The sequence below is a fragment of the Rhinopithecus roxellana genome, chromosome 15 (genome assembly GCF_007565055.1).
Source record: "Rhinopithecus roxellana isolate Shanxi Qingling chromosome 15, ASM756505v1, whole genome shotgun sequence".
Lineage (NCBI taxonomy): Eukaryota > Metazoa > Chordata > Mammalia > Primates > Cercopithecidae > Rhinopithecus > Rhinopithecus roxellana.
In genome coordinates, this window is record NC_044563.1 from 127,375,986 (window position 1) to 127,401,875 (window position 25,890).

At 36.5% G+C, this 25,890-nt stretch overlaps 1 protein-coding gene across 3 annotated transcripts in view; it reads right to left on the reverse strand.

The window, feature by feature from the left end:
• The window catches only part of SIK2 (salt inducible kinase 2), a 137,995-nt gene that overhangs the window by 107,427 nt on the left and 4,678 nt on the right, over positions 1-25,890 (reverse strand). For all 3 annotated transcript variants that reach the window (XM_010382332.2, XM_030917231.1, XM_010382331.2), the window contains exons 2-3: positions 16,032-16,148; positions 11,969-12,032 (exon numbers count right to left, since the gene is read on the reverse strand). In XM_010382332.2, the coding sequence (XP_010380634.1) occupies positions 11,969-12,032; positions 16,032-16,148 (181 nt within the window). The remainder of the gene's footprint in view (positions 1-11,968; positions 12,033-16,031; positions 16,149-25,890) is intronic.

The following is a 25,890-nucleotide window of genomic DNA, read 5'->3' on the forward strand; positions in this document are numbered from 1 at the left end:
TTAGTACCTCTTATTAGAAATGCCAAAGGAAATTTTTATTCTACAATTTACTACTAAGAAAAGTTTGCTATCTTCAAGGAAGAGGTACCTTTCTTTCTCTTAGATAAAATTCTGTAAATGCCTGCACCTTCTCTTCACTTTGACAGCCACAAAGCTTGAAGCCAAATGTGAAGTTCTTAGGCCCTTATGTCCTGCATATTTGTGTTCCTTTTTCCTCCTGACAATTGTTTTCTACTTTTATATAGATTTTCTGATTCAACTCTTTCTTCTTATTTATATTCTAGAATTTTGGGGGTATTATTCTCCTTTGAAACTACTTCAACTCTTTGTGGAATGAGGTACAATATAATTAACCAAACAAAAATAAAGCATAACCATCAGAGCCTCATAATGCATGAATCACACACTGTAGATGCATTCCCAGCATGCCACCATAATTGCTCTTTTGGCGTAAGCCTAGTCAGATGGAGCAAGAAAACCAGATGGCACAGGAAACCTCTCTATGCAAGAAGTAGAAGAGGAACGTGCAAAGACCTAAGGCCTTCCCAGAATTAGCAGGGCACAATTAAGGCAATTTTGCTAAGAGTAGAAGAGAAATTGAAAGTGGTAAGCTGCTGGGAGTTATGCACAGACTCAAGGCTAGAGTTTTTATTTTTTTTTAATATATAAATGTTTTTCCCTTAAAGTACTTCAACATCTTCAGTCTCTCCAGTGTTCTATTATTCCAGCTCATAAGGCCCTTTTGTTGCTTCACTTACCTCTCTCCTGAACTTGAATCTCACAATCAGCCTTTTCAACAATGACCTCTCTGACCACAGCAACTCTTACATGCATTTCATCTTCTACCATTCTAATCCTCAACCTGGGCCATTCATTCATATTGTCTACTTTTTCTCCTCTTGAATTGAAAAGCACTGCTGACTATGAGTCTACCATAAACTCCCTCACTGCTAATTATTGATCCTTTTACTCATCCCTTGACAATCATATGAGCACTGCCAGCTGTTCTAAACCTTTCTCTCACCAGTGTCTAATGTACTGCTGTTTCTCTGATGTCTCATCATCTACTCTACAGAATGAAATACCTCTATCCTGCATCAACAAACTCATCTTCCTTCTACCCTACCACAAAGAGCCTTTGTAAGCCAAATCCTTGGCACGATCTCTAATTATCATTGTAACTGCACCAATGCACACCTTTTCAGAGAAGGAGGAATTCCTCTCTCCTAAACTAACCATTTCCTCTGTGCCCTTAATCCCATTGTCTCTTGTCTACTCTGAGACCTTATTTTACCATCTCTTTTTTTCCTGCTTACATTCTTTTCTTTTCTAGCTGCTTCAAACACCAAGACCACAACGAAAACCATTACATAATACTGAATCCTATGTAGACCCTATTACCCCTCAATTCTTTCCACCTTGAAAACTTCAAAAGGTAGTTTTATAATATCTTTCTCCCTTTATCACCCATGCATCCTTAACCTCTTGAAATGTGGTTGTAGCTTCCAGTTTACTGAAAAGTACTTTCTTTGAAGTGACTGGTGATCTCTTAATGACCAAATACTCCCACTTCACTCCAGCTCCTTTGGCTAATCAGGAAAGAAACTGTCCATATTTCCCCAGCCACTCTTCTACTCCATCAATTCCTTTCTTCCACCTGCTTCTAATAAAAGGCATAACCAACTCACTTCTTAGCCTTCTTAATTTTGAAATCTCATTATTACAGCTTCATTCATCACTTCTATTCAGGTAATCCTCAAATCTATACTTCTATTACTAAACTCTCCTTTTTTTTGAGAGAGACAAGGATTTATTGAAGTATGGTTTATATACAATAAGATGCAAATTCTTAGATGGTTAACTATATGAGGTAATTGTATATTCTGTATAACCACCATTCAAAACAAAAACAAAACATTTCCATTTCCATCACCCAAGATAGTTCTCTCTTGTCCCTTTCCAGTCAATTCTCCCCTCTCCCTAGAGGCAACTCTCCAGCATTTATTACCATCCATCAGTGTTACCTGTTATAGAACTTCATGTAAATAGAACCATATATAGTCTGTACTCTTTTGTGTCCAGCTTCTTTTACTTAGCACAATGTCTGTAAGATATAGGCATGTTGTTACATGCATAGTTCATTTCCTTTTTGAATCATCTTCCATTGTATTACTATACTACGATTTGTTCTGGATACATTTTCCCACTGATGGACATTTGGGTTGATCCTACTTTGGGTGACTGTGATAAAAGGCTGCTATAAAAATTTGCATTCTTATCAAAATCGTTTCAGGGACACTTGTTTTCATTTTTCTTGGGTAAATACCTAGGAATTGAATTGTTGTGTGATGGGGTATATGCATGTTTAACTTCATAAGAAACTGCCGAACAGTTGTCCCAAGTGGTTGTACCATTTTACATTCCTACCAGCAATGTATGAGAGTTCTAGTTGCTTCACAGTCTAACATTTATTATTGTCAGTTTTCTTCTATTTTAATCAGTCTAATTGATGTGAAATGATATCTCCCTGTGGTTTTTAATTTGCATTTCTCTGATGACTAAAAATGTTGAGTAATTTTTCATGTGCTTATTGGTCATTTGTATATCTTTTGTCTGGTTCCAGTCTTTTGTCCATTATTATATTGGGTTGTCTTTTTATTGTTGAATTTAAATCTCTGTTGAATTTCATTTGCTTCCACATTTTCAATTGTCAATTTTCCGTAGCAAACTAACTGTCCTGATATTATCTCCAAACCATATTTAAAATCTAATTGGTCAGTTTTTACTCCGAAAACAGACTTAGGCATTACTGTCAACCACACCACAATATTCTTCAATCATGTTGGCTTTAAATTCTAACTCTTGGTGTTTGCTTCTTGACACTCAACAGGAATTCTTGACAGGTGCTAAAGTATAATTACTAACAGCACAGGCTCTGGGATTGCCTGGTTCAAATCCAGACTCTGTTACTTATTTGCTGTGTGACTTTGGAGAAATTACTGAATTTTTCAGTACCTACCTTATAAGTTTTTTGTAAGGTTTTAAAAAATAAATCAATTACTTTAGGCAGTACCCAACAAAAAGAGAGTGCTCAATAAATAACAGTAGTTACTTTTAGAATTAGAAATGCCTCTTGTTTAAAACCTTTTCTCATGATTCTGACAACTAACATCTTAACTCAAACATTCGGCCTCTCACATCCAAACAATTAAAGTAGTCTCCTAAATGGCTTCTCTTCTGCTCCTCTAATTCAGCTGACACACCACTGCTGGATTTATCTTCCTAAAAAACTCCTTTATAGATATCATCACTTCCTGGCTCACAGATGGCCATTCTAAGAAAGATCCTAACCTTTTCTCCTACTCCTAATACTTAAGATTTCCCACAATTGGTCCTTACATGACTCTCTAAAAAAAGCCTCTTACATATAGGGATAGGGGAAGAATCCAAAAGAGATTCAAAAGATTGTGTCTAAAATAGAAAAAAAAAATGCAGAAATACCAATACAAGCATATTATTTAGGGAAATGAAGGTACGTTTAAATTAATCAGCTAAAATAAATGAAAGTAGGCCAGGTGCAGTGGCTCACACCTGTAATCCCAGTGCTTTGGGAGGCTAAGGCATGAGGATTGCTTGAGCCCAGGAGTTGGAGACCAGCTTGGGCAACATGGCAAGACCCCATTTCTACAAAAAAATTTTAAAATTAGCCTGGCATGGTGGCACACACTTGTAGTCCCAGCTACTTAGGAGGCTGAGACAGGAGGATTGCTTGAGCCCAGGAGGTCAAGGCTGCAGTGAGCTGTGATTGTGCCACTGCACTCCAGAATGGGTGACAGAGTGAGATCCTGTCTCAAAAAAAGAAAGAAAGAAAGATATGAAAGTGGTTGCCTCTAAAGAGGAGAAAATGGGGGAGGAGGGGCAGGAGAATGGGGACTGTATCTTCTGTAACAAACTTTGCACAATTATTTGATTCCTTAAACTAATACTACTAAATGTTTAACTTTTGCAAAAATAAAAACTTGGAAGATAGATAAGCCAAAGAGACACAAACAAAAAGAAAGGAAGGTTGGTTTATAATGAAGCAGATACTATACTCTGCAATTTGGTTGTCCATAACTAAGGATAATATTAAATAAATAGACCTACGCAAAGAATAGTTGGGCACATCCATTCACTTAGTGCAGCCACCCTATTTGCAAACTGAGGAGTTTGGATTTTATCCACTGAGCAATAGAAAGGTGAGTGAAGGTTACTGAACACAGTTGTAATATGATAAAAATAATACTTTAGGAAGATTAAACAGGAATTACATAAAATATACTTGACTAGAGAAGAAAGAGAGAATAGTAAAACATGAAGGATTCGCTAATTAAGACATGAAGTGATGAAAGCCTAGAGCAGGGTGATGACTGGGGAAACAGAAGGATTTAATTTCAAGTCATTTTGCAAGAACAGAGTATGATCTGCTGGCCAACTAAATACAAAACTAAGAATGAAAAAAACACTGGGAACATAACACCCTCCCAGCACAGAGTAAGCAATAAAGGAATACTTGTAAAGTTAAATAAAGACTGACTCTGAAGTTACAAACCTGAAAGACAAATCTTAATACATAGTTCAAAGTACAAAGTTAACTACTGTTTATCTATGTTTTTTATTTTTCCATCTAAGTCTCCAACTGGTTTAAAACATTTTGGGCTCAATTCACTTAAAATCTTATGCAGCAGTCCCCCCTTATCTGCAGGGGCTGTGTTCTAAGACCTCCAGTGGATGCCTGAAACTGCAGACAGTATCAAACCTTATATGTACTATGTTTTCTCCTACATAAACATACCTATGATAAATTTGTAAATTAGGCACAATAAGAGGTTGACAACAATACTAAAATAGAACAATTATAACAATATACTGTAATAAAAGGTATATGAATGTGGTCTCCCTCTCACAAAATATCTTAATATTTTCAGGTCACAGTTGACCTCAGGTAAGTGAAACCGCTGAAAGTCCCCTCTGATGGGGGGGACTAATGTACATATTTTTCACTACTTGATTAATGTTATTTGGACTGAATCTTCTCATTTCTATTTTAATATCTTTATGGGCTCCATGTCAGAAATGGGCTGGCTACCAGACCGTTCCGTGCTTGTACCTACCTGAATCTACAGTTTACTATGTCTTTTCTTCCCTATATATTCCACATATAGGAAACAATTTTTTGCCCATTTACATCTTAGTTTTCTCCTAGGCTCCCTGTGCCTCCCGCCTTCTTAGCTGGATTCCTTATCCTTACCCTTCTTGGGCATCAATCTCTTTTTCTTCTACCTTCAACTCTTGGCATAATGCCCAACTCTTCCAATTGACCACATGGAAAATTAAAACAGGATTGCTGTGTAACATTAAAACAGCTCTGAAGCACGGAGCAGTATAAGGAATCTTCCTTATAAAGAGAAATTAAGAGCAAGGGATGTTTAAGGGCCACGGTAATAAAGTAATAAAGCACAGTACACTGAGCATTAATCCTTCTACTGAAAACTGTTTGCAGGCCATTACCTTGTTTTCAAAATTACTTTTTTTTTTTTGTAATTAATGGTCATTACTAGAAAACTCAGAAAATAAACATAAGCAACATGATTACGTTTGTGATTTAGAAAGACAATTCTGAAGAAAATGTAAAATAGAACAGTTAGGAGATAATGACACAATATGTAGAGAAGGAAGAGTGAGGACCTTAACCTGAGGCATTAACAGTGGTTATGGAGAGACGGGGACTTCTTAGAGAAATATTTAGGAAGTAGAATAGGCAGGATTCAAAACCTCATCCAGGTAGGAAGGAAAAGGAATCAATACTGACATCACGGTTTCCAGTTTAAGCCAAGTAAGGGAAAAGAGAGAAATAGTTTTGTAAAAAAAAAAAAAGATCATAAGTTCTGCTGGGCTTCAAGTTGCATGACAAAGTCAAGGCAAATAAAAACAAATTGAACTAAATGATTTCCACATCTTCTTTAAATTCAGATTCTTCCCTTCCAAACCAGTGAAGACTATCCAAAGATTTCATGATCTTTGAAAATTAATTATATTCCTCATTATCTTCAATGGTCAAGAAATGAACTGTACCCAAGAGTGGAAAATAAGATAACTAGCATTTACTGTCCAACTTTTCTATTGACATCAGATTCTTCCTTCCAGAACTCAAACTGACCATCTACCCTAGAGGTTTTACTTTAAATATAAACCTTATACATTTAAAAATCCCCAAATTATGTCTCAATGTATATAAAACAATGGAATCCAAACTTGTTTCAAAGATCTTAGCAAGAAAGAACAATTTAGACTATCCTATTTTCATAGAAATGACGCCTAACATGTAACAGCTATTTCTACTTTACTTGTAAAACTATAGTCCAAAGCTTTAAAAATGTTCCAATGGGCAAAGACTTAAAAATCCTTCTCTCGACTCATTGCCTCTACCTACTACCTCCTCATTTCTTTTTTCCCTTTTTGCAGCAGAACTCCTTGAAAGAGTTGTCTATTTTGCTCTCTCCATTTTTCTTCTCTCACTTGCTCTGTAAGCCCCTTCAAACTATCTTTTGGCCTAGTCACTACACCAAAACTGCTCTTACCAAATTGCAGAATACTATGGTTAACTGTCATTCCTCATCATTCTCGATCTATCGGCATCATTTGTCACAGATACTCACTCGATCCTTCTGAGAATGCTTTGTTCACTTGGTTTCTAGGACATCACATTCTCTTGGTTTTCTTCCTCCTCTGTCTCTTCTCTAGTTTCTCCTCTTTCCCAAATCTTTTATTGTTTAAATGCTCAGGGATCAGACCTTGGCCTCTTCCATAATTATACCTGCTACTTAGGTAGTCTCCATCTGTCAAGAAGTCCTACTGATTGTACTTCAAAATATATTCTGAGTTTGACCACTTAGGACTACCTGTACTGCTGCTCCTCTGGTCTGGGCTGCCATCATCCCTCACTGGAACTGCTCCAACAGCTTTCTACCTGGTGTCCCTGTCTCCACCCTTTTCCATTCTCAACACAGCAGCCAGAGCGATGCTCTTAAAATGTTACATTAGATGCAGTCACTTCTCTGCTGAAACCTGGCCGAAAATGGTTCCATAATTTTATTGAAGGTAAGAGCCAAAATCCTTCTAAAGGCCTACACAAAGCCCCCAAATCTGCCCCACTCCTGCCTCCCATCTACCCTCTGACCTCCTCTTTACTGTTCTTCCTCCTTGCTCTTCTCTCTTGCTTGCTCCTCTTGAGCCATACTGGCCTCCCTGTTATCCCTTGGACACACCAAGCACACTGCTGCCTCAGGGATTTGCATTTATTCTTCCCTCTCCCTGGGTAATCCCTGTTCTACCGTATCGACATGACTGTGCTTTCAAGTCTGTGCTCAAATGCCAGTGAGGCCTTCTCTGACCGCTCTATTTAATGTTGCAATCAACTCCCATGCCTCCCAACCCACCAGCCTTGCTTTATTATTTACATAGCACTCATCACTATCTAATCTGCTACATAATTCAGCTATTTTCTTTCTGTCTCCCAAACTGGAATGTAAAAGAGTAGAGATTTTTGTCTATTTTCTTCATTGCAGTTTTCTTACCATATTACAGTGTGTGACAAGTAGTTGGTTTTCAATAAAGATTTCTTGAAAGACTGAATAAATGAATGAATAAATGAATGTAAGAAATAGGAAATAAAGCCAAGAAAAATAACAAAATGAATAAAGGGGAAAAAGGGAAGAAAAGGAAAGAATCCTGCCTAAAGTAATGTTAGCAATTAATATGGTATAGCCGGCATTGTAAATCAGATTTGCTTGACTTCAAAGCCCATAACAGTCCATTAAAGCATCAGTCAAGATGCTGCTAGCTGAAACAAATATTTTAAGAATTAAAATAAGCTCACTGAGTAGCAGCATAAAAAAGAAAAAAAAATTAGCAAAAGAAGGAAGCAGACATCTTTTCTGAAATACAATGAGTTTAGTCAGAACTATTTATTTATAATCCAACTGCAAATAGTGTATTTTTCAAAACTATAGAAGTGCATATGGTTCTTTCCCTTTAAAATACCTTAAATCAACAACAAATTTGAAAGGACTAAATAATTTTGCTTTTGGCTAAGATGGATTTATCCTCCTGCCTGAAACAACGTTCCCATCCCCAACAACAAAAATACGAAATACATGAGAGAATGGTTTATAAGACACTGGACATCAGGCAAAGGAAAGTGATCCCTGAGCAACAGGTGACAAATGAGGCGAGATCTGTGAATGTTCTAACTAATGCCTTGAGAGAATCTCTACGCCACAGCACAGGGAGGGGAAACCCAGGTGTGGTCCAGCAATGTCTTTGAGTTGAGTAGACAATGCCAAGAGTCCCAAAGAAGAGTAAGCTACACACAGAGAGAACTCCAAAGGTCTGCAGAGGGATCTGTCCCTTGAGCACTCAGGAGAGTGCTGATCAGCTCACGTGTGAGGGAAAACCACCAGAGGCCAGAGAAAGAACCATCTGAGAGGCTGAGAGAGAACACTGCCTGGTGCTTACACAAAGCCAGGAGTGGTGCCTGTTCCTACTGGTCAGGCCAAAAAACCTCAGAATTCATGGGGCATTGAGTAGAATACTCAGAAGTGGGAAGTAACTAGACCCAGACTGAGCACTGTTTCAATCGTGAAGGCAAGATCCAAATGGATCAAACTGTTTCCAAGTAACTTAACTGCATCCTAGAACTAAGTGCAAGAAAACCTAAAGTAACATGTGGTGCTCAAGGTAAAATTGGCAATGTCTAGCATCCAATGAAAGACTACTAGACCTGTAATGAAATAGGAAAGTGTAACCAAACTGAGGAGAAACGTCAACCAATCAAAACCAACCCAGAACTGACAGAGATGCTGGAAATCAGCAGACATGGACATTAAAAATTATCATAACTGGATTCTAGATGGTCAGAAAGCTAAGTAAAGACATGGAAGGAAAAAAAAAAAAAGTCCTACTCAAATTTATAGAAAAGAATACTACAATGTCTGAGATGACAAATTCACTGGCTGGGATTAATGGCAGAAGAAAAGATTCATGAATTTAAAGACAGAAATAGCAACATTTGATATGAAATATGAGACATGAAATAGAGAAAAATGATTTTTTTTTAACAATGAAAAAGAACATCAGTGAGCTGTGGGGCAATTTCAAACAGTTTAATATACACTTGACTGGAATATCTGAAGGAGAAGAGAGGGGTGGAAGAGAAAAATTAGTTAGAAAATGATGGCTGAAAAATATCCAAATTTGATGAAAACAGTATAGTCACAGATCCAAAAAGCTCAATGAAACCAAACATAAGAATCATGAAGAAAACCACACAAAGGCACATCATAATCAAATTGTTGAAACCAGTGATAAACAGAAAGCCTTAAAAGCAGCCAGAGAAAAAAGGCATATTATATACACAGGAATACAGAAAAAGATGACAGTAGCTTTTTGTCAGAAACAGTGCAAATGGGAAGACAGTAAAGCAACATCTTTAAAGTACTGAAAGAAAAAAGTCCATTTAGAATTCTATACCTAGTACAAATATCTTTCAAAAACAAAGACAAAAATAAAGACTACTTTAGACATATAAAAGCTGAAATATTTCATCCCCAGCAGATCTGTGCTACAAGAAACACTAAAGAAAATCCTTCAGACAAAAGAAAAATGACATTAGATAAAAATATATACATACATAGGAATGCAGAAATGGTAGCTACACTGATAAATAGATGCAATTTTCAAAAAATATGGAAATCTCTTTAAAAGATAATTGTTTAAAGAAAAAGGTAGCTACACTGATAAACAGATAATTTTCAAAAAATGTGGAAATCTCTTTAAAAGATGATTGCTTAAAGAAAAATAGCACTGTATTGTGTTTTATAAAATAGGTATTAGTAAAATATGACAAGAAGAACATAAAGGCCAGGTGGGGCAAAAGATAAGTACACTGATACAAGGTTCTTTTTTTGAGACGGAGTCTCGCTCTGACCCCCAGGCTGGAGTACAGTGGCGCAATTTCGACTCACTGCAAGTTCCACCTCCCAGGTTCACACCATTCTCCTGCCTCAGCCTCCCAAGTAGCTGGGACTACAGGTGCCCGCTTTTTAATTGAGATGAATTCTCACTCTGTCACCCAGGCTGAAGTGCAGTGGCGCGATCTTGGCTCACTGCAGCCTCCGCCTCCAAGTTCAAGTGATTCTCCTGCCTCAGCCTCCCTAGTAACTAGGATTACAGGGATGCACCAGCACGCCTGGCTAATTTTTGTATTTTTAGTAGAGATGGGTTACACCATGTTGGCCAGGCTGGTCTTGAACTCCTGACTTCAGGTAATCTGCCCACCCTGGCCTCCTAAAAGTGCTGGGATTACAGGCGTGAACCACCACACCCAGCCAAGGTTCTTATATTATATGTGAAGTGGTAAGTATTCTCTGAAGGTAGACTGTGTAGACTTGTGTATGAATATTTATAGTAACTTATGTATAACAGCCAAAAACTGAAACCAACCCAAATGTCTATCAATAGATAGATGAATGAATAAACACTGGGGTACATTCATACAATATAATACTACTTGCAATAAAAAGAAATTATATGTTGATATACACAATAAAATGGAATGAATCCCAAAATAATTATACTAAAGGAAAGAAGTTAGACAAAAAAAAGAATATATCCTGTATGGTTACATTTGAGTTTATCCTGTATAATTCCATTTATATAAAACTCCAAAAGATACAAACTGATCCATAATGACAAAAAACATGTCAGTGGTTTTTTGGGTGTCAGATGGGGCAAAAGAATTACAAAGGGGGCACAAAGAAACTTCTGGAAGTGATGGATATTTTGACTGTGGTGACTGCTTCACAAATGTGTATCAAAACTTATGAAACTGTACGCATTAAATACATGTAATTTATTACATATGAATTATTCTCCAATAAAGTTGCTTAAAAAACAATTTTGGACTACAATTTAAGTTAAGAACAAAAAAAGATTTAGATGGCTACAGTGCTCTGGTTCCACACAGTAAAAATAAATAGATCTTTTAGGTGAAAGCTAGAATAGAATATTTAAATTTTTTTAAAGTTAGAATGAATCATAAACACCAAATACTTTCTTATTAGAGATAAAAGAATCAAGTCCCAGAGAGGTTTAGTGACTTGCCTGAGGTCTTACACCTATAGTGAATACGTCACTAAACTATAAGATCCACAATAACAGAGATTGTGCTATTTAGGTCACTAGAGTATCCCCAATACCTAGCACAATGCCTGGGACATAGTAGAAGCTTAATAAATATTTGCTGACTAATCTTTCCATAGAAAAGAAAGGTAAAAAAGAAGATAAAAAGAGGCCGGGCGCGGTGGCTCAAGCCTGTAATCCCAGCACTTTGGGAGGCCGAGACAGGCGGATCACGAGGTCAGGAGATCGAGACCATCCTGGCTAACACGGTGAAACCCCGTCTCTACTAAAAATACAAAAAAAACTAGCCGGGCGAGGTGGCGGGCGCCTGTAGTCCCAGCTACTCCGGAGGCTGAGGCAGGAGAATGGCGTAAACCCGGGAGGCGGAGCTTGCAGTGAGCTGAGATCCGGCCACTGCACTCCAGTTCGGTCGACAGAGCGAGACTCCGCCTCAAAAAAAAAAAAAAAAAAAAAAAGAAGATAAAAAGAAAGAAAATATCCTTTGCAGTATGACTAAAAGTTCCTCCCTATCTCTAACAGAGATGACAGTCGTAGTACCTTTAATATAATAAATACAAGGAAATAAGTTATATTTCATATTTTAGGTTACTGAATATTTTCTACCACTTACATTTTTTTCACTTATATTACCAACAATTAAATAAGCAGAAAATTAATAGAAAATACCCCATTCATGCAGATTAGTGAATTTTTCAAATTAATAGAAAATTTAAAGGAAAAAGCTTACCAAAAATTTCTCCATTTTTGGCATATTCTGTCACAAGGTACAACATACTTTTGGTCTCCATTACCTATTGATAAATAATTCATATTAGTCTGACAGAAATGTACTAGAATTTTCCACAATATTCTACGGAATTACCTAAATTGAAACTACTAGTAAAAGAATCACAGTTAAGAACAATTCAGAAGATGGCTAAGTTTATAAGCCTGACAATATCCTTCTGATTAATTTGTTTGTGAAAAATTGAGATTCTTGCTCTTCTAAGTGTGGTCCTTGGACCAGCAGTAGTAGCACTATTCAACCACCTGTAAGAAATGCAGAATTCCAAGCCCCGTCCCAGAAATACTGAACTGGAATTTACATTTTAACAAAACTGCCAAGTGATTTTTATGTACATTAAAGTTTGAAAAGTACTAATAGAGATAATATAAGTTTTGAAGATCAACTTTTCAACATCTCCTCACTGACATTTCTAGTCCTATGTTATCATGGTAGATTCTGATTAAAAGAATAAAAAAATAGAGTAGTTTAATTTACCTGGTCTGTAGCCTAGCTAATCTGGCACAACGTGATATTCCTTGTACTAGACTTTAACATTGTTACAAAGTACTCTAATTGTTCAAAAGTTTCATATTCATAGCTCTACTGTGAAATACTTTTATTTAAATTCATTTTCTAGATTCAGAACGAAGTATGTCATCATCATCATAAATCTGATTTTTCAAACTACACTAAGTAGATGTCTATTTAAAAAGAAAATGAGGCTGGGCATGGTGGCTCATGCCTCTAATCCCAGCATTTTGGGAGGTCAAGGTGGGCAGATCACTTGAGGTCAGGAGTTCAACATCAGCCTGGCCAACATGGCAAAACCCCATCTCTACTAAAAAATACAAAAATTAGCCAGATGTGGTGGTGGGCACCTGTGATCCCAGCTACTTAGGACGCTGAGGTGGGAGAGTTGCTTGAACCTGGGCAACGGAGGAAAACTATGTCTGAAAAAATATCTGTATAAAAATAAAAAAAAAATAGAATAAAAAGAAAATGAGTGTTTAGATTCAAGATGAACAATTTTTAGAGTGTTTCTCTGTAATACTCTAACTGCTATTTACTGAAAGGAAGAAAATTAATTTTGTTTTAAGATGTAGCTTTAAGACTATTCTTCACAAGGCCAGAAAACTAAGAGCTACCTACAATTTGGGCCTAAACAAATACATAAATCAACTGTAACCAATTATTTACCTCAAATAGATAGAATCATTATACGAATTATGTTAATTTTATCCTCAGTTTAGTTTATGGTTAATCAGAGACTTTGAAGAATATAATTAGTTTCTTAGAAATATCTTCTTTAGGAATTAAAAAAAAAAATGGCTAGGCATGGGTGGCTCATTCTTGTCATCTAAGCACTTTGGGAGGTCAATGTGGGAGGCTCACTTGAGCCCAGGAATTTGAGAACAGCTTGGGCAACACAGTGAGATCCTGTCTCTGCAAAAAATATTTAAAAATTAGCCAGGTATAGTGGCATGTGCCTGTAGTCCCAGCTACTTGGGGAGGGGCTGAGGCAGGAAGATCACTTGAGTCCACAAGTTCGAAGCTGCAGTGAGCTATGATTGTGCCACTGCATCCCATGCTGGGTGACAGAGCAAGACGTTTTCTTAAAAAAAAAAAAAAAAAAAAAAAAAATGAATAATTTTTTTTAAGTTTAAAGGGAGAAGAAATCTGAATTATTTATTTATTTATTTATTTTTAGAGATGGGATCTCTGTATTATCTGGGCTGAAGTACAGTGGCTATTCACAGGTGCAATTGTGGTGTACTACAGCTTGGAACTCCTCGGCTCAAGAGATTCTCCTGCTTCAGCCTCCCCAGTAGCTGGGGCTACATGTCACTGCACTGGGCTAATCTCATATAAATTTGCCCTAAGAGGCCTCTGTAGTTTTAGAATTTTTAGGAAATGCTTTGAGTGGCACATCATAGTCTCTCATTCTTAGGAGGCATATCATAAGCCAATGGTCTTCACATTTTTTAAATTGAAAATCTCTATCAATAAAAGTTGTTTACAGCAGGGGTTCCTAACCCCCGGACCACAGACTGATACAGTCCATGGCCTGTTAGGAAACGGGCCATACAGTGAAGCTTCATCTGTATTTACTACAGAGGCTCCCCATTGCTAGCATTACCACCTGAGCTCTGCCTCCCATCAGATCAGCAGTGGCATTAGATTCTCATAGCAGTGGGAACCCTATTGTGAACTGCACATGTGAGGGATCAAGGATTCACACTCCTTATGAGAATCTAATGCTGAGGTAGAAAAACTGCCTTCCACGAAACTGGTCCCTGGTGCCAAAAAAGTTGGGGACCACTGGTTTAAAGCCAAACACACTGTCATGCACTTGTAGTCCTAGCTGAAGTGGGAGGATCCTTTGAGCCCAGTTCAAGGCCAGTCTGGGCAACAACTGTGAGACTCTGTCTCTAAAAAAAAAATAGAATACAATGAACATGATTCCTATGGGAATCCATTAAAAATATAGTTGCCAAATAATATATGTATATATATATATTATATATATATACTCACACGACACATATGGTGACATGTATATATACACACACACACATTACATACATGTGCCACTGTATAAATATTATGTACATTATAAAATATACACAACAAAACAAATACAAAAAATAAACATAACTAGAGGTTCTGGCATTTTCTTCTTACACTCCCAAGGACATTTGTGCTAATCTATTTGAATGCACATACTGGTGTGTCAGTAAGCCAGCTTTCTGACAAAAAATAAAAAGGCCCTGATTTGTAAGCCAATTTCTGTGATGTAAATCTTCCCACCAATGCAGATTTTGAGCTACTAACATCATGTTAATTGGCTTGCAAAGCTTCTGAAAGTTTAACAATCAGCTCTCAACAAGCCGGTACAGGCTGAGTCCAGCATACCATGGGTGTACACATCACACTCTGGAGATCAAAGTAATGGGCCAGGATACTGGAACATTGCAGTTTAAAAAGAGCTTTTCAACAGAAAAATTCTACATGTTAAGAAATAAATTTTTTTCAGTATTCTGTACTATATTATCCTTCTTAAACATGAATTACTCCTTAAAAATCTGAAAAAAATGCTCCTTTTAAAAACCATGGCTGGTTGGTGGGTGCACTAAAAGCCCAGACTTCACCACTATGCTATATAGCCAGGTAACAAAACTGCACCTGTACCCCCAAAAGCTATAAAAAACAACAACGAAAAATGGTGACAAAACACCCCATGGGTGGGGTATATTTTACATAAAATGGGTGTAATTTATTTTACAAAAAGTATTATAACAAAGTCGATTTTTTTTAAAAAAAGCAAATTTATTTTATCTACTAAAATAAGCCAAATAACTAAATATAGTCCTATGTATTACACAGTATGTCACTGAATAATATACTAATTTAGTGGTTGTATTTTCATAAAACATACAGTATCCTTTTTAAATGAGCAAAACTGCCATATCCTCATTAGGCAGTAGCACCAAAACCCTGCAATTAAAAAGCAGGGTATCATACAACCGCAAACTACTTCTTCTTCTTTTTTTTTTTTTAAGAGCCAGTGTCTCACTTTGTCACCCAGGCTAAAGCGTAGTGGTATGATATAGCTCACTGCAACCTCAAGCAATCCTCCCGCCTCAACCTCCCAAGCAGCTGGGACTACAGGTGTGCACCACCACACCAGGCTAATATTTGTATATTATATTTTTTGGTAGAGATGGGGTTTTACCATGTTGCCCAGGCTGGTCTCAAGTAATCTTCCCTGCTCAGCCTCCCAAACTACTGGGAGTAGTGAGCCCACACTGCAAACTTTTAAAACAACTTGCAGTCTGATAGATGACTTAAGATTTCTGATTTTTAAGTTTAAAGACAATATAAAAATGGATGTACTTACGTTACAAAAAGCATACATTTATTTTCTTTCATTGATTAGAAACACAAATATAAGAAGAAAAATCATGATACGAAGTAGAGAACTATTTTGTGGAATGAATGGAGATAGTGTCAGGCTGAGTCATACCTGATAAAGTTTGATTATGTGAGGGTGGTCTAACATTTTCATTATTTGTACTTCTCGGTAGATTTTCTCAAGGTTCACTGCATCCAGCTGAGACTTATCGATTATTTTTATTGCCACCTGCATCCCAGAACACAAATAAATACAATTAGTATACAATAGTTAATATTTTCTAGTTAAGAATCCTGTCAATAAATGACATAAGACTTCACCTGTAGGTTCGTGACATTGATGATAGCTAGTTTAAATTCAACGTTCATTCATTCAACAAATATTTCTTAAACTAATACCATGTGTAAGGCAGTAGATGTTGTTTGGCTGTGTCTTTAGTGTGCTATGAAGAATAGCTCGAAAACATGTTTCTCTTTCAGTACAATGGTAATGTCTTTTTACTTCTGTACAAACTGAAAAAATAAAATCTTTATTTGATTAAATTAGTAGCTGTATCAACTAGTTATCATCCCACTGTAAAGTAACTATAGACAAATGATCAGCAAAGTAGAAGACAGCTCAGAAGACAGTTTCTGTTGCACTGAAATACTATTCTCCTGGAAAAGCAAGTGATAAGTTTCAAAGAATACAGACAAAAAGCTAAATATAAAATATTAAAACTCATTCCATGAAAAAACACCAATTGGATTTTATTTTAAAAATCGAAGGGCAAAAACTAAAATGTTAGTAACTGCACTAAAATTTAACTTTGTAAGAGGAATTTTATTTCAGAAACTGTGACCTCATTCTGTTATAACTAGACAGGAGCCCAAACAATTTCAAGGTTAATAATTTGAAGGGATTACATTTGAAGGTGAATGACTAGGTAGGCAGAAATCAACGATTACACATTTTTTTTTTTTTTTTTTTTTTTGAGATGGAGTCTCGCTCTGTCGCCCAGGCTGGAGTGCAGTGGCACGATCTCAGCTCACTGCAAACTCTGCCTCCCGGGTTCACGCCATTCTCCGGCCTCAGCCTCCCAAGTAGCTGGGACTACAGGCACCCACCAGCACGTCCAGCTAATTTTTGTATTTTCAGTAGAGACGGGGTTTCATCGTGTTAGCGAGGATGGTCTCGATCTCCTGACCTCGTGATCCACCTGCCTCGGCCTCCCAAAGTGCTGGGATTACAGGCGTGAGCCACCACGCCCGGCGATTACACACATTTTTTTCACGCAATTAAAAAGAACTAATTTATTAAAGTTAGTAGATATTTGGTTGGAAAATAAAGCATTCTGATTTAAATAAATTTTTCAGATAATTGAGAATCACCCAAATTTAATGATAAGTTTTGAAAAAACTCAAAATGTACTTCAAATTATATCAAAGGGTATTCTAAACATAATTTAGCCTTATGTTATTGTTTTGGGGTAACTTTCCTTCTTCTTTTTTTTTTAATACAGATGGTTGGTTGACCATCTGTATGTTGACCAGGCTGGTCTTGAACTCCTGGCCTCAAGCAATCCTCCCTTCTCGGCCTCCCAAAGTGCTGGGATTACAGGCGTGAGCCACCATGCCTGGCCTCAGGAAAAATTTTATTTATTTATTTATTTTTTGATACGGAGTTTTGCTCTGTGGCCCAGGCTAGAGTGCAGTGGCATGATCTTGGCTAACTGCAACCTCCACCTCCTGGGTTCAAGTGATTCTCCTGCCTCAACCTCCTGAGTAGCTGGGATTACAGGTGTGTGCCACCATGGCTGGCTAATTTTTGTATTTTTAGTAGAGATGGGGTTTCACCATGTTTGGCCAGGTTGGTCTCGAACTCCTCACTTCAGGTGATCTGCCCACCTTGGCCTCCCAGTGTTCGGATTTCAGGCATGAGCCACTGTGCCCAGCCAAGGATAACTTTTAATATCAGCAATTGCACATGCTATGATAGCTCAATGCTTCCAAAACGTATCCAGTAAAATAGGATTCAGCTTGCCATTTCACATAATTCCCGCAGTCTCCTGTTCATACAATTACAGTTAACCCTGAACAACATGGGTTTAACTGTGTGGGTTCACTGATACACAAATTTTCTTCCACCACTAACTTCACTTCTTCCTCCTCCTCCTCCTCAGCCTACTCAATGTGAAGATAATGAGGATGGAGACCTTTATGATGATCCACTTCACTTAATGAGTAATAAATGTATTTTCCTTGTGATTTTCTTAACATTTTCTTTTCCCTAGCTTACTTTATTGTAAGAATAAAGTATATAACACATGCAACATACAAAATATGTGTTAATGGACTGTTTCTGTTATTGGTAAGGCTTCCAGTCAACAGTACGCTATTAGTAGTTAAATTTTGGGGGAATCAGGCTAGGCGCTATGGTTCATGTCTGTAATCCCAGCACTTGGGAGGCCGAGGCACGCTGATCATTTGAGGTCAGGAGTTTCAGACCAGCCTGGCCAACGTGGTAAAACCCTGTCTCTACTAAAAACATAAAAATTAGCCAGGCCTGGTGGCGGGCGCCTGTAATCCCAGCAACCTGGGAGGTTGAGGCAGGAGAATCACTTGAACCCAGGAGGTGGAGGTTGCAGTGAGCCAAGATCGTGCCATTGCACTCCAGTCTGGGTGACAGAGTGAGACTCCATCTCAAAAATAAAAACAAAAAATTAGGGGGGAGAGTCAATTTTTTTCTTCTTTCTTTGTGGCTGCTCTATCCTTTGCTGTTATGTCCTAAAGCTCTACTGTAAGTTTTATTTCTCACCTTTCTCTACTTCTAACTTGCTGTCCACAGGTTGTTTCCTGATTTAAATTAATTGTGGAATGCTCCAAGCTTCCCAGGGGAAATCCGATTGCTAAACATAATGTATAAAATTAAATTTATTGCCTAAGAATAAAAGCTTCTTCTCTAGGGGGTTAAGTACATAGGTTCTGTGATAGCTGTTTTCATTATGTTTGGTGGTGTTTTAATTATTACCATAATGAAAATACTCTAGAAAGTAAAACTTTGCTAGGCAAGTAGAATGATTAATATTATATACTTGCTATTAGAAATATTATTGGACCACCTCAAACCTAAATACATTTAAAGAAACCCTCCTCAATGAAGAGTATGATACAATCCATTATATTTTGGGTAACTTTGGGTAACAGTTGCCAGATAAAAAGATAAGTGTATAAAGGAATATCCTCAATATTCCTTAGGAGCATCACATCAAGTTTCACAGACGTGCATATTTTAAAGAAAATGTCTTATCCTACAATTTCAGGAGTGAGTCTAGATATCAGCACCCCCTGCCCCCAACAAAAAGCTTTTATAATGAGATGGGTCACAATCATCTAATAGAAAAAGATGGAGAGAAGGGATTATGGTTTTTAAAACCTCAGCATGATTCCTATCACAAGACAATTTTATACTGTAAATATCTTAAGTATCATATTTAATGGGATGAAAGAGTTTAGATACTAAATATCAATTAAAGCAACGTATTACCCAGAGAAATCTCCTTTTTCTTTTTTTTTCTTTTTTTTTTTTTTTTTGAGACGGAGTCTCGCTCTGTCACCCAGGCTGGAGTGCAGTGGCCAGATCTCAGCTCACTGCAAGCTCCACCTCCCGGGCTCAGCCATTCTCCTGCCTCAGCCTCCCGAGTAGCTGGGACTACAGGCACCGCCACCTCGCCCGGCTAGTTTTTTGTATTTTTAGTAGAGACAGGGTTTCACCGTGTTAGCCAGGATGGTCTCGATCTCCTGACCTCGTGATCCGCCCGTCTCGGCCTCCCAAAGTGCTGGGATTACAGGCTTGAGCCACCGCGCCCGGCCGAAATCTCCTTTTTCATACCCTTTTGGAACCTTGGCCTCAACAATGAAAAAGTGAAAAATATATGACATATATTAAAAAGTTAAAAATGTTATCTAATTAAACTTCAATAAAACATTATAAATCTCATTTAACTTTTCTTAACAAAATTACTCAAATGATATAATTCTCACTTCAATTTTATCTTGGGTCACAGACTTTATCCATCTATGATCATAAATAAATATATATATATATATTTATCCCATTGCTATCCCTTGTTTCTAAGGCTACTAGAGCTATTATAAGAGGATTATGCTTCTCTAAAGAAAAAGCAGAGCATGAGTTAACATGTTCCTTGTAACACGGGAAGTCTAATTGCTTTACCAAATACAACCCAAAACTATGATTCACACTCAATAGAAGTTTATTTCTTGCTCATGTAGCAGAACTAGACAAATGAAGTTGGCAGGCATTTGAGATTCAAAGAGGCTTTAATATCTTTAATGTGTGGCTTCCAAGGTTAACCTGAAGGTGGTCTCCATTCCAGCTAGACAGAAGGAAAAAAGAACTTTGAGGGATCCTCACAGGTGATTTTATGGGCCGGGCCTGGAAGTGGTGCCTATTATTTCTGTTCATTCTATTAGTTAGAACTCAGCATATGACCACACCTAAACGCAAGGGCAGCATAGAAACAGTCCAGCTGTAGGCCCAGAAAGAAGAGGAAACAGTAGAGTTTTCAGAGATCAGCTAGCAGTCTGCCAAACTCATCCAAGTAATTTCTTAACAATGGAGCTCTCTATCAAGTACTTCTCAGAAATATGTATAATACTAACACTGGTGATGACTTTCACAACTGCATAGCACTTTTTAAGATACTTGTAGCGTATTTTATCTCATTTATTTCCCAATTCTGTGAAGTAAATGAAACAAGAGGTATACTCATGAGTTGATGAAACTGAGGTTCAAATAATGTCACATAATCAACAAAGGTCTTAAAGCTCTAATGAATTAAGGGAGAAAAACCCTAGGCCTTCTAACTCCAACTTTAATCTTTCCACTATTTCAAAGGGTCTAGTAGTAATACATTACACAGCGTCTGTTGTGTGCCAGGAACTATGCCTGGGATATAACAATGAATGAGGTTTCATTCCTACCCTCAAGGAATTTAATAGGTCTGTAAGAAGAAGATGAACACATTTTATCAACAAAAAATTTGTATTTGGGGATTTCCCCAAAGGTGCACTGAAAGTCCTTAATTTGCAAGTGTTGTGTCCCAATAGTTCCTTTTAAGGATTAGAATGAACTTAGATTTGTGGGAACTTCCTCTCTATATCCCTTCTCTTATTTAGTTCTGAACATAGTATAAGGGACAAAATCTGCATGGTAACAAGAAAGTAAGTCAAGAAAGGAACTCCATGAATGGAAAGATCCCCTTTTTTGGTGGTGCTCATCTATTCAACTCTCTAATTATTATATATACATCATCTTAAAAGAAACTTCAATAAATTTATATGACAGAAAAATGAATACTCCTTCTACTAAAGGACTGAAAAGGTCTCCTCTATAAACTGAAGAAAATTAGGACAAACTAGAATGATTATTATCAAACTAAATCCCACATAAAGTAGCAACACTGAATATTCAACTTCAAAATACTCAGGGAAATATGAATTAAAAACAAAATACCATTTTTACTTATTATGTTTATAAAGATTAAAAAATAAATAACCTGGTCAGCTAAGGTTCAATGAGATGTTTGTTTTAGATATTGTTAGTAGGAATTAAAATAGATTATAATTTTGCTGGGGAAGAATTTAGTAGTCTTTATTATGAACCTTAAAAATCATCCATTCCATGTAGCTTAAGGACTCTTCTTCTGAGAAATTATTTGAGGGAAATAATCTGAAATGATGACAAAGATTTATGTTCACTTTTTTTTTTTTGAGACAGGGTCTCACTCTGTTGCCTGGGCTGGAATGCAGTGGTGCGATCTCAGCTCACTGCAACCTCTCACCTCAGCTCAAATGATCCTCCCACCTCAGCCTCCCAAGAAGCTGGGACTACAGGTGTGCACCACCACACTGTGCTAATTTGTGTGTGTGTGTGCGCGCACGCGCGTGTGTGTATACATATATATAAATATATACATTTGGTCAAGAAAGAGTGGGTTTCACCATGTTGCCTAGACTGGTCTCAAATTCCTAGGCTCAAGTAATCCTCCTGCCTTGGCCTCCCAAAAGTGTGGGATTACTGGTGTGAGCCACCTCACCTAGCCTTATGTGTACATATAATCAACAGAGTATTAGAAAACTGAGATATCAGTGCAGTCTCAGCATAAGGTATGAGTAGAAAAAGATGGCGATAAACTGCTTTGTACTCTTCTGTGCAATTTTTCTTCAGTGAACATGTATTATTTTTCTAATAAGAAAAAACCCAGAACAATGACATAGTTATTTATCACATATACTAATTCTCCATCTGAGAAATACTAGTTTTCATTTTCTCATGTTCAAAATTCTTTAGAAAATGGCTATATTATTTTGTGATTTAAATATTAAGACATATACAGAAATGTTTCTAACAGTGTGAAATTTTTAAAAATACATATGAAAGTAACAACTATGTCAAATACAAATTTTATATGGGAGGACAAGGAATTAAATGTAACAGTAGAAATGTAAAAAGTGTTAAACTGATGAATAAATGGAATTTTTTCATTTTTCAAACTGTTATCCCTTTTTTTGGTATTTTTCTTTTTCTTTTAGACAGAGTCTTGCTCTGTCACTGCTGGATTGCAGTGGTGCGATCTCAGTTCAGTGCAACCTCTGCCTCCCAGGTTCAAGTGATTCTCCTGCCTCAGCCTCCCGAGTAACTGGGATTACAGGTGTGCACCACCATGCCAGGATAATTTTTGTATTTTTAGTAGAGATGGGGTTTCACCGTGTTGGCCAGGCTGGTCTCAAGCAATCCACCTGCCTTGGCCCCCCAAAGTGCTGGGATTACAGGCGTGAGCTACCACTCCTGGCCTATCCTGTCTTTTTGATTTTAGAAAAACAACTTCTCATAAAAGAAATATTAATTTCATTTAAAGAAACCACACATAGAAAAGTTGCTTTTTGATTCTATAAATCCACAGATGAAAGCCAAAAAAAGTAGCTTTTGGAGATTTTATAAAGAGGTTACACAATAAGAGCTATTCTTCTAATAACAAATAAGAAGGGATTAACATGTTTCTTGTCTTAGATAATATTTACTCCAGTCCTATTACTAATATACTAATTCTACACTGTCCTTCTGAAGTACCAAGTAGCATTAGCTCTATCATACCATACATTAGACCTCTGAAATTAAAAAATAAATACACCTTTCAGCTTATATAACAAATCATTGGTAGAATTACAACCTACTAGCCTATCATCCGATTGAAAAGCAAGTGTGATTGACTGGTCTATAATGAAAGAATTTCTGAAAGCAGTAAAAGTGAGTAGTAAAACAGAGAATTATCTAGCTACCCTCTCAGAATGAATAAAAAGCAGACTTTTTTTCCAATGTAAATTTGGCTTTTAAAATTATTCAAATAATAAATTCTCATTAGGATTTAATTTGATGGCTGGGTATGGTGGCTTATGTCTGTAATCCCAGCACTTTGGGAGGCCAAGGTGGGAGGGCTGTTTGAACCAAGGAGTTCAAGACCAGCTTGGGCAACATGGCAAAATCTTGTCTTTACAAAAAAATTTAAAAATTAGCCAGGCGTGGGGGTGTGCACCCATAGTCCCAGCTACTTGGAAGGCTGAGGTGGGAGGATCACTTGAGCGTGGGAGGATCACTTGTGCCTGGGACGTGGAGGCTGCAATGAGCTGTAATCTTGCCACTGTACTCCAGCCTGGGCGACACAGTGAGACCCTGTCCCCACCCCTCCCCAAAAAATTGATTTGACTTTTGTAATAGTGGGTAAGAAAAACAGATTGGGAGAAAGGTAAATGGTCTGATAGTTATATACCCGCAAAAATTAAACTGAGAATTTTTAAGATGATAAAAGAAGTGATTAAAAATAATCCCCTATCTTAAAAAGTATTTAAACAAATCAACAAAAAAGACAATGCAATTAAATGGGTCAAAGGACAAAAAAAATGTATAAAAGGAATGCAATCATCATATAAAACTGTACAAAGTAATCAAAGAAATGCCAATTGAAGTAACAGAAATATAAACATTTATTTGTCAATTAAAAAATAAAAACAGAAAAAATTTGAAAGAAGCAAAGAATATTACTTTCTGCTATCAAGCTGGCAGAGATTTAGAAAATAATATTCCTGCAAAATATGAGTTCTTGCTGGTGAAAATTAATGGATACTCCTTTTCTGGAGGGTAATTTGGCATCCTACGCCATAAGATAGGTAATGTACATACTCCTTGACCCAAGAATTCCATTGGTATGCAATTACACTGAGGAAATAATCAGATACATGCACAAAGATGTATGTAGAGGGATGCTCTCTGAAAAATTATTTTAGAAAGAGAGACAGCAAGAGAGAAATAGACTAAATGTTCAGTAATAGGAAATTGATTAAATAAAATATGGGTAGTCAAAAATGCACAAATACTATTTAACCATGCTTTACATAGTTTTCAAACTTAGGGAAATGTTAACAACATGTTAGGTAAAAAACACAGATTATATGTATACATGGCATCAATTTTATTACATACATATAAAATATATGTGAATAACTAGAAGAAGATGAACCAAATATTAACAGGCATTATCTCTGGGTCTGGAGAGTAGAAGTAAGGATGTTAATTTTCTTCTTTGGGCTTTTCAACAATGTTTACAATGAAGATGCATTGACTTCTATAACTGGGGGAAACCATATAGATACTATGTTTACTTTCAAGGAGAACATAAAATAAATTTTAGTATTGTTTCTCAGCTTAATTCATCCAATATTCATCTCTTAATCTGTTTAAAGTATTAAAAAAAATTTTTAAATGAAGTTTCTGATGGAATTTCCAAGTTTATCTTTTGATCTTCTAATATCTCAAAATGGATATATAGGCTATTTCTCTGTGAAGGATGGGAAAGTATTCTACACCAATGTTCTGAATAAAGAAAGTTTTATATAATTTATTTTGAAAAGATGGAGGTGGAAGGTAGAAAAGGTACTAGGCACACGAAAGTGGAAAGAATGATATTCTAATGAATTCTGGAACGCATCTGTCTCCAAGGAAATGAATCTGCTATCAGCAGTGGGTCATAAATCAAATGTCATCATGTGAATCCAAGAAGATAGGCCAGTTTCAGTTATTTCCAAATAATTGTTTTCTTAATTGACTAATACTGAGATAGTATTTCCCAGAGGGTTTAAAATCAGAACACATTAAACTCTGTTAAAGTTAAAATTTCTACAGAATATAAACATTTACACAACTCTTATTTTGCATGTTTGTTCCCACTCCCAAAAAAGAGCAGATTATTTTGAACAACAGTTAGCAGAATAATTTGACAAATACTATTTGTCCGGGGTGCAGAAAAACTAGAGAAAAATTCTATGAAAGCATATATATTCCAAGACAAACATAATTTTTATTTCAATACACAATTAAAGATCATACATAAGACTAGATACAAATATTAGTGATTGAGTCATTTGGTAACAAGTCCTTCTGTTGCACATAGTACAGTTCTTGAAATTCTGGAATATTTCACAGTACAAGATTAATACCAAGACTACTGAAAGGAGTCTTAAAATTTTAAAGCAAAATAGAAAATTCAAATGTATTTTTAAAATGAGTTCTCTTCAAGAAACATCATAATCAGGGTGTAATATGCCTTTTTCTTGTTTCTAAGTCTGCTATAAAAATGCAATTTTAATATCTTAACAATTCTGAAAACCTTTTAAAAATCTTACATTTTAAGGTAGTAAAGAATTAGGCCTAACTATAAAATCCCCAAAATGCACATGGAAGGCTTTTTAGCAAACAAATACAGTTTTCAGAATGTCCTTGTTATCAGTTTTGCATTCCAAGTTCTCTTAAGGGTAAGTAAGCAGCCTGACACCCACATGCCATTTTAATAAGGTCATTTTTAGAACCTCTTTGAAATATCTTTATGATTCCATAGACTATACATTTACACGCT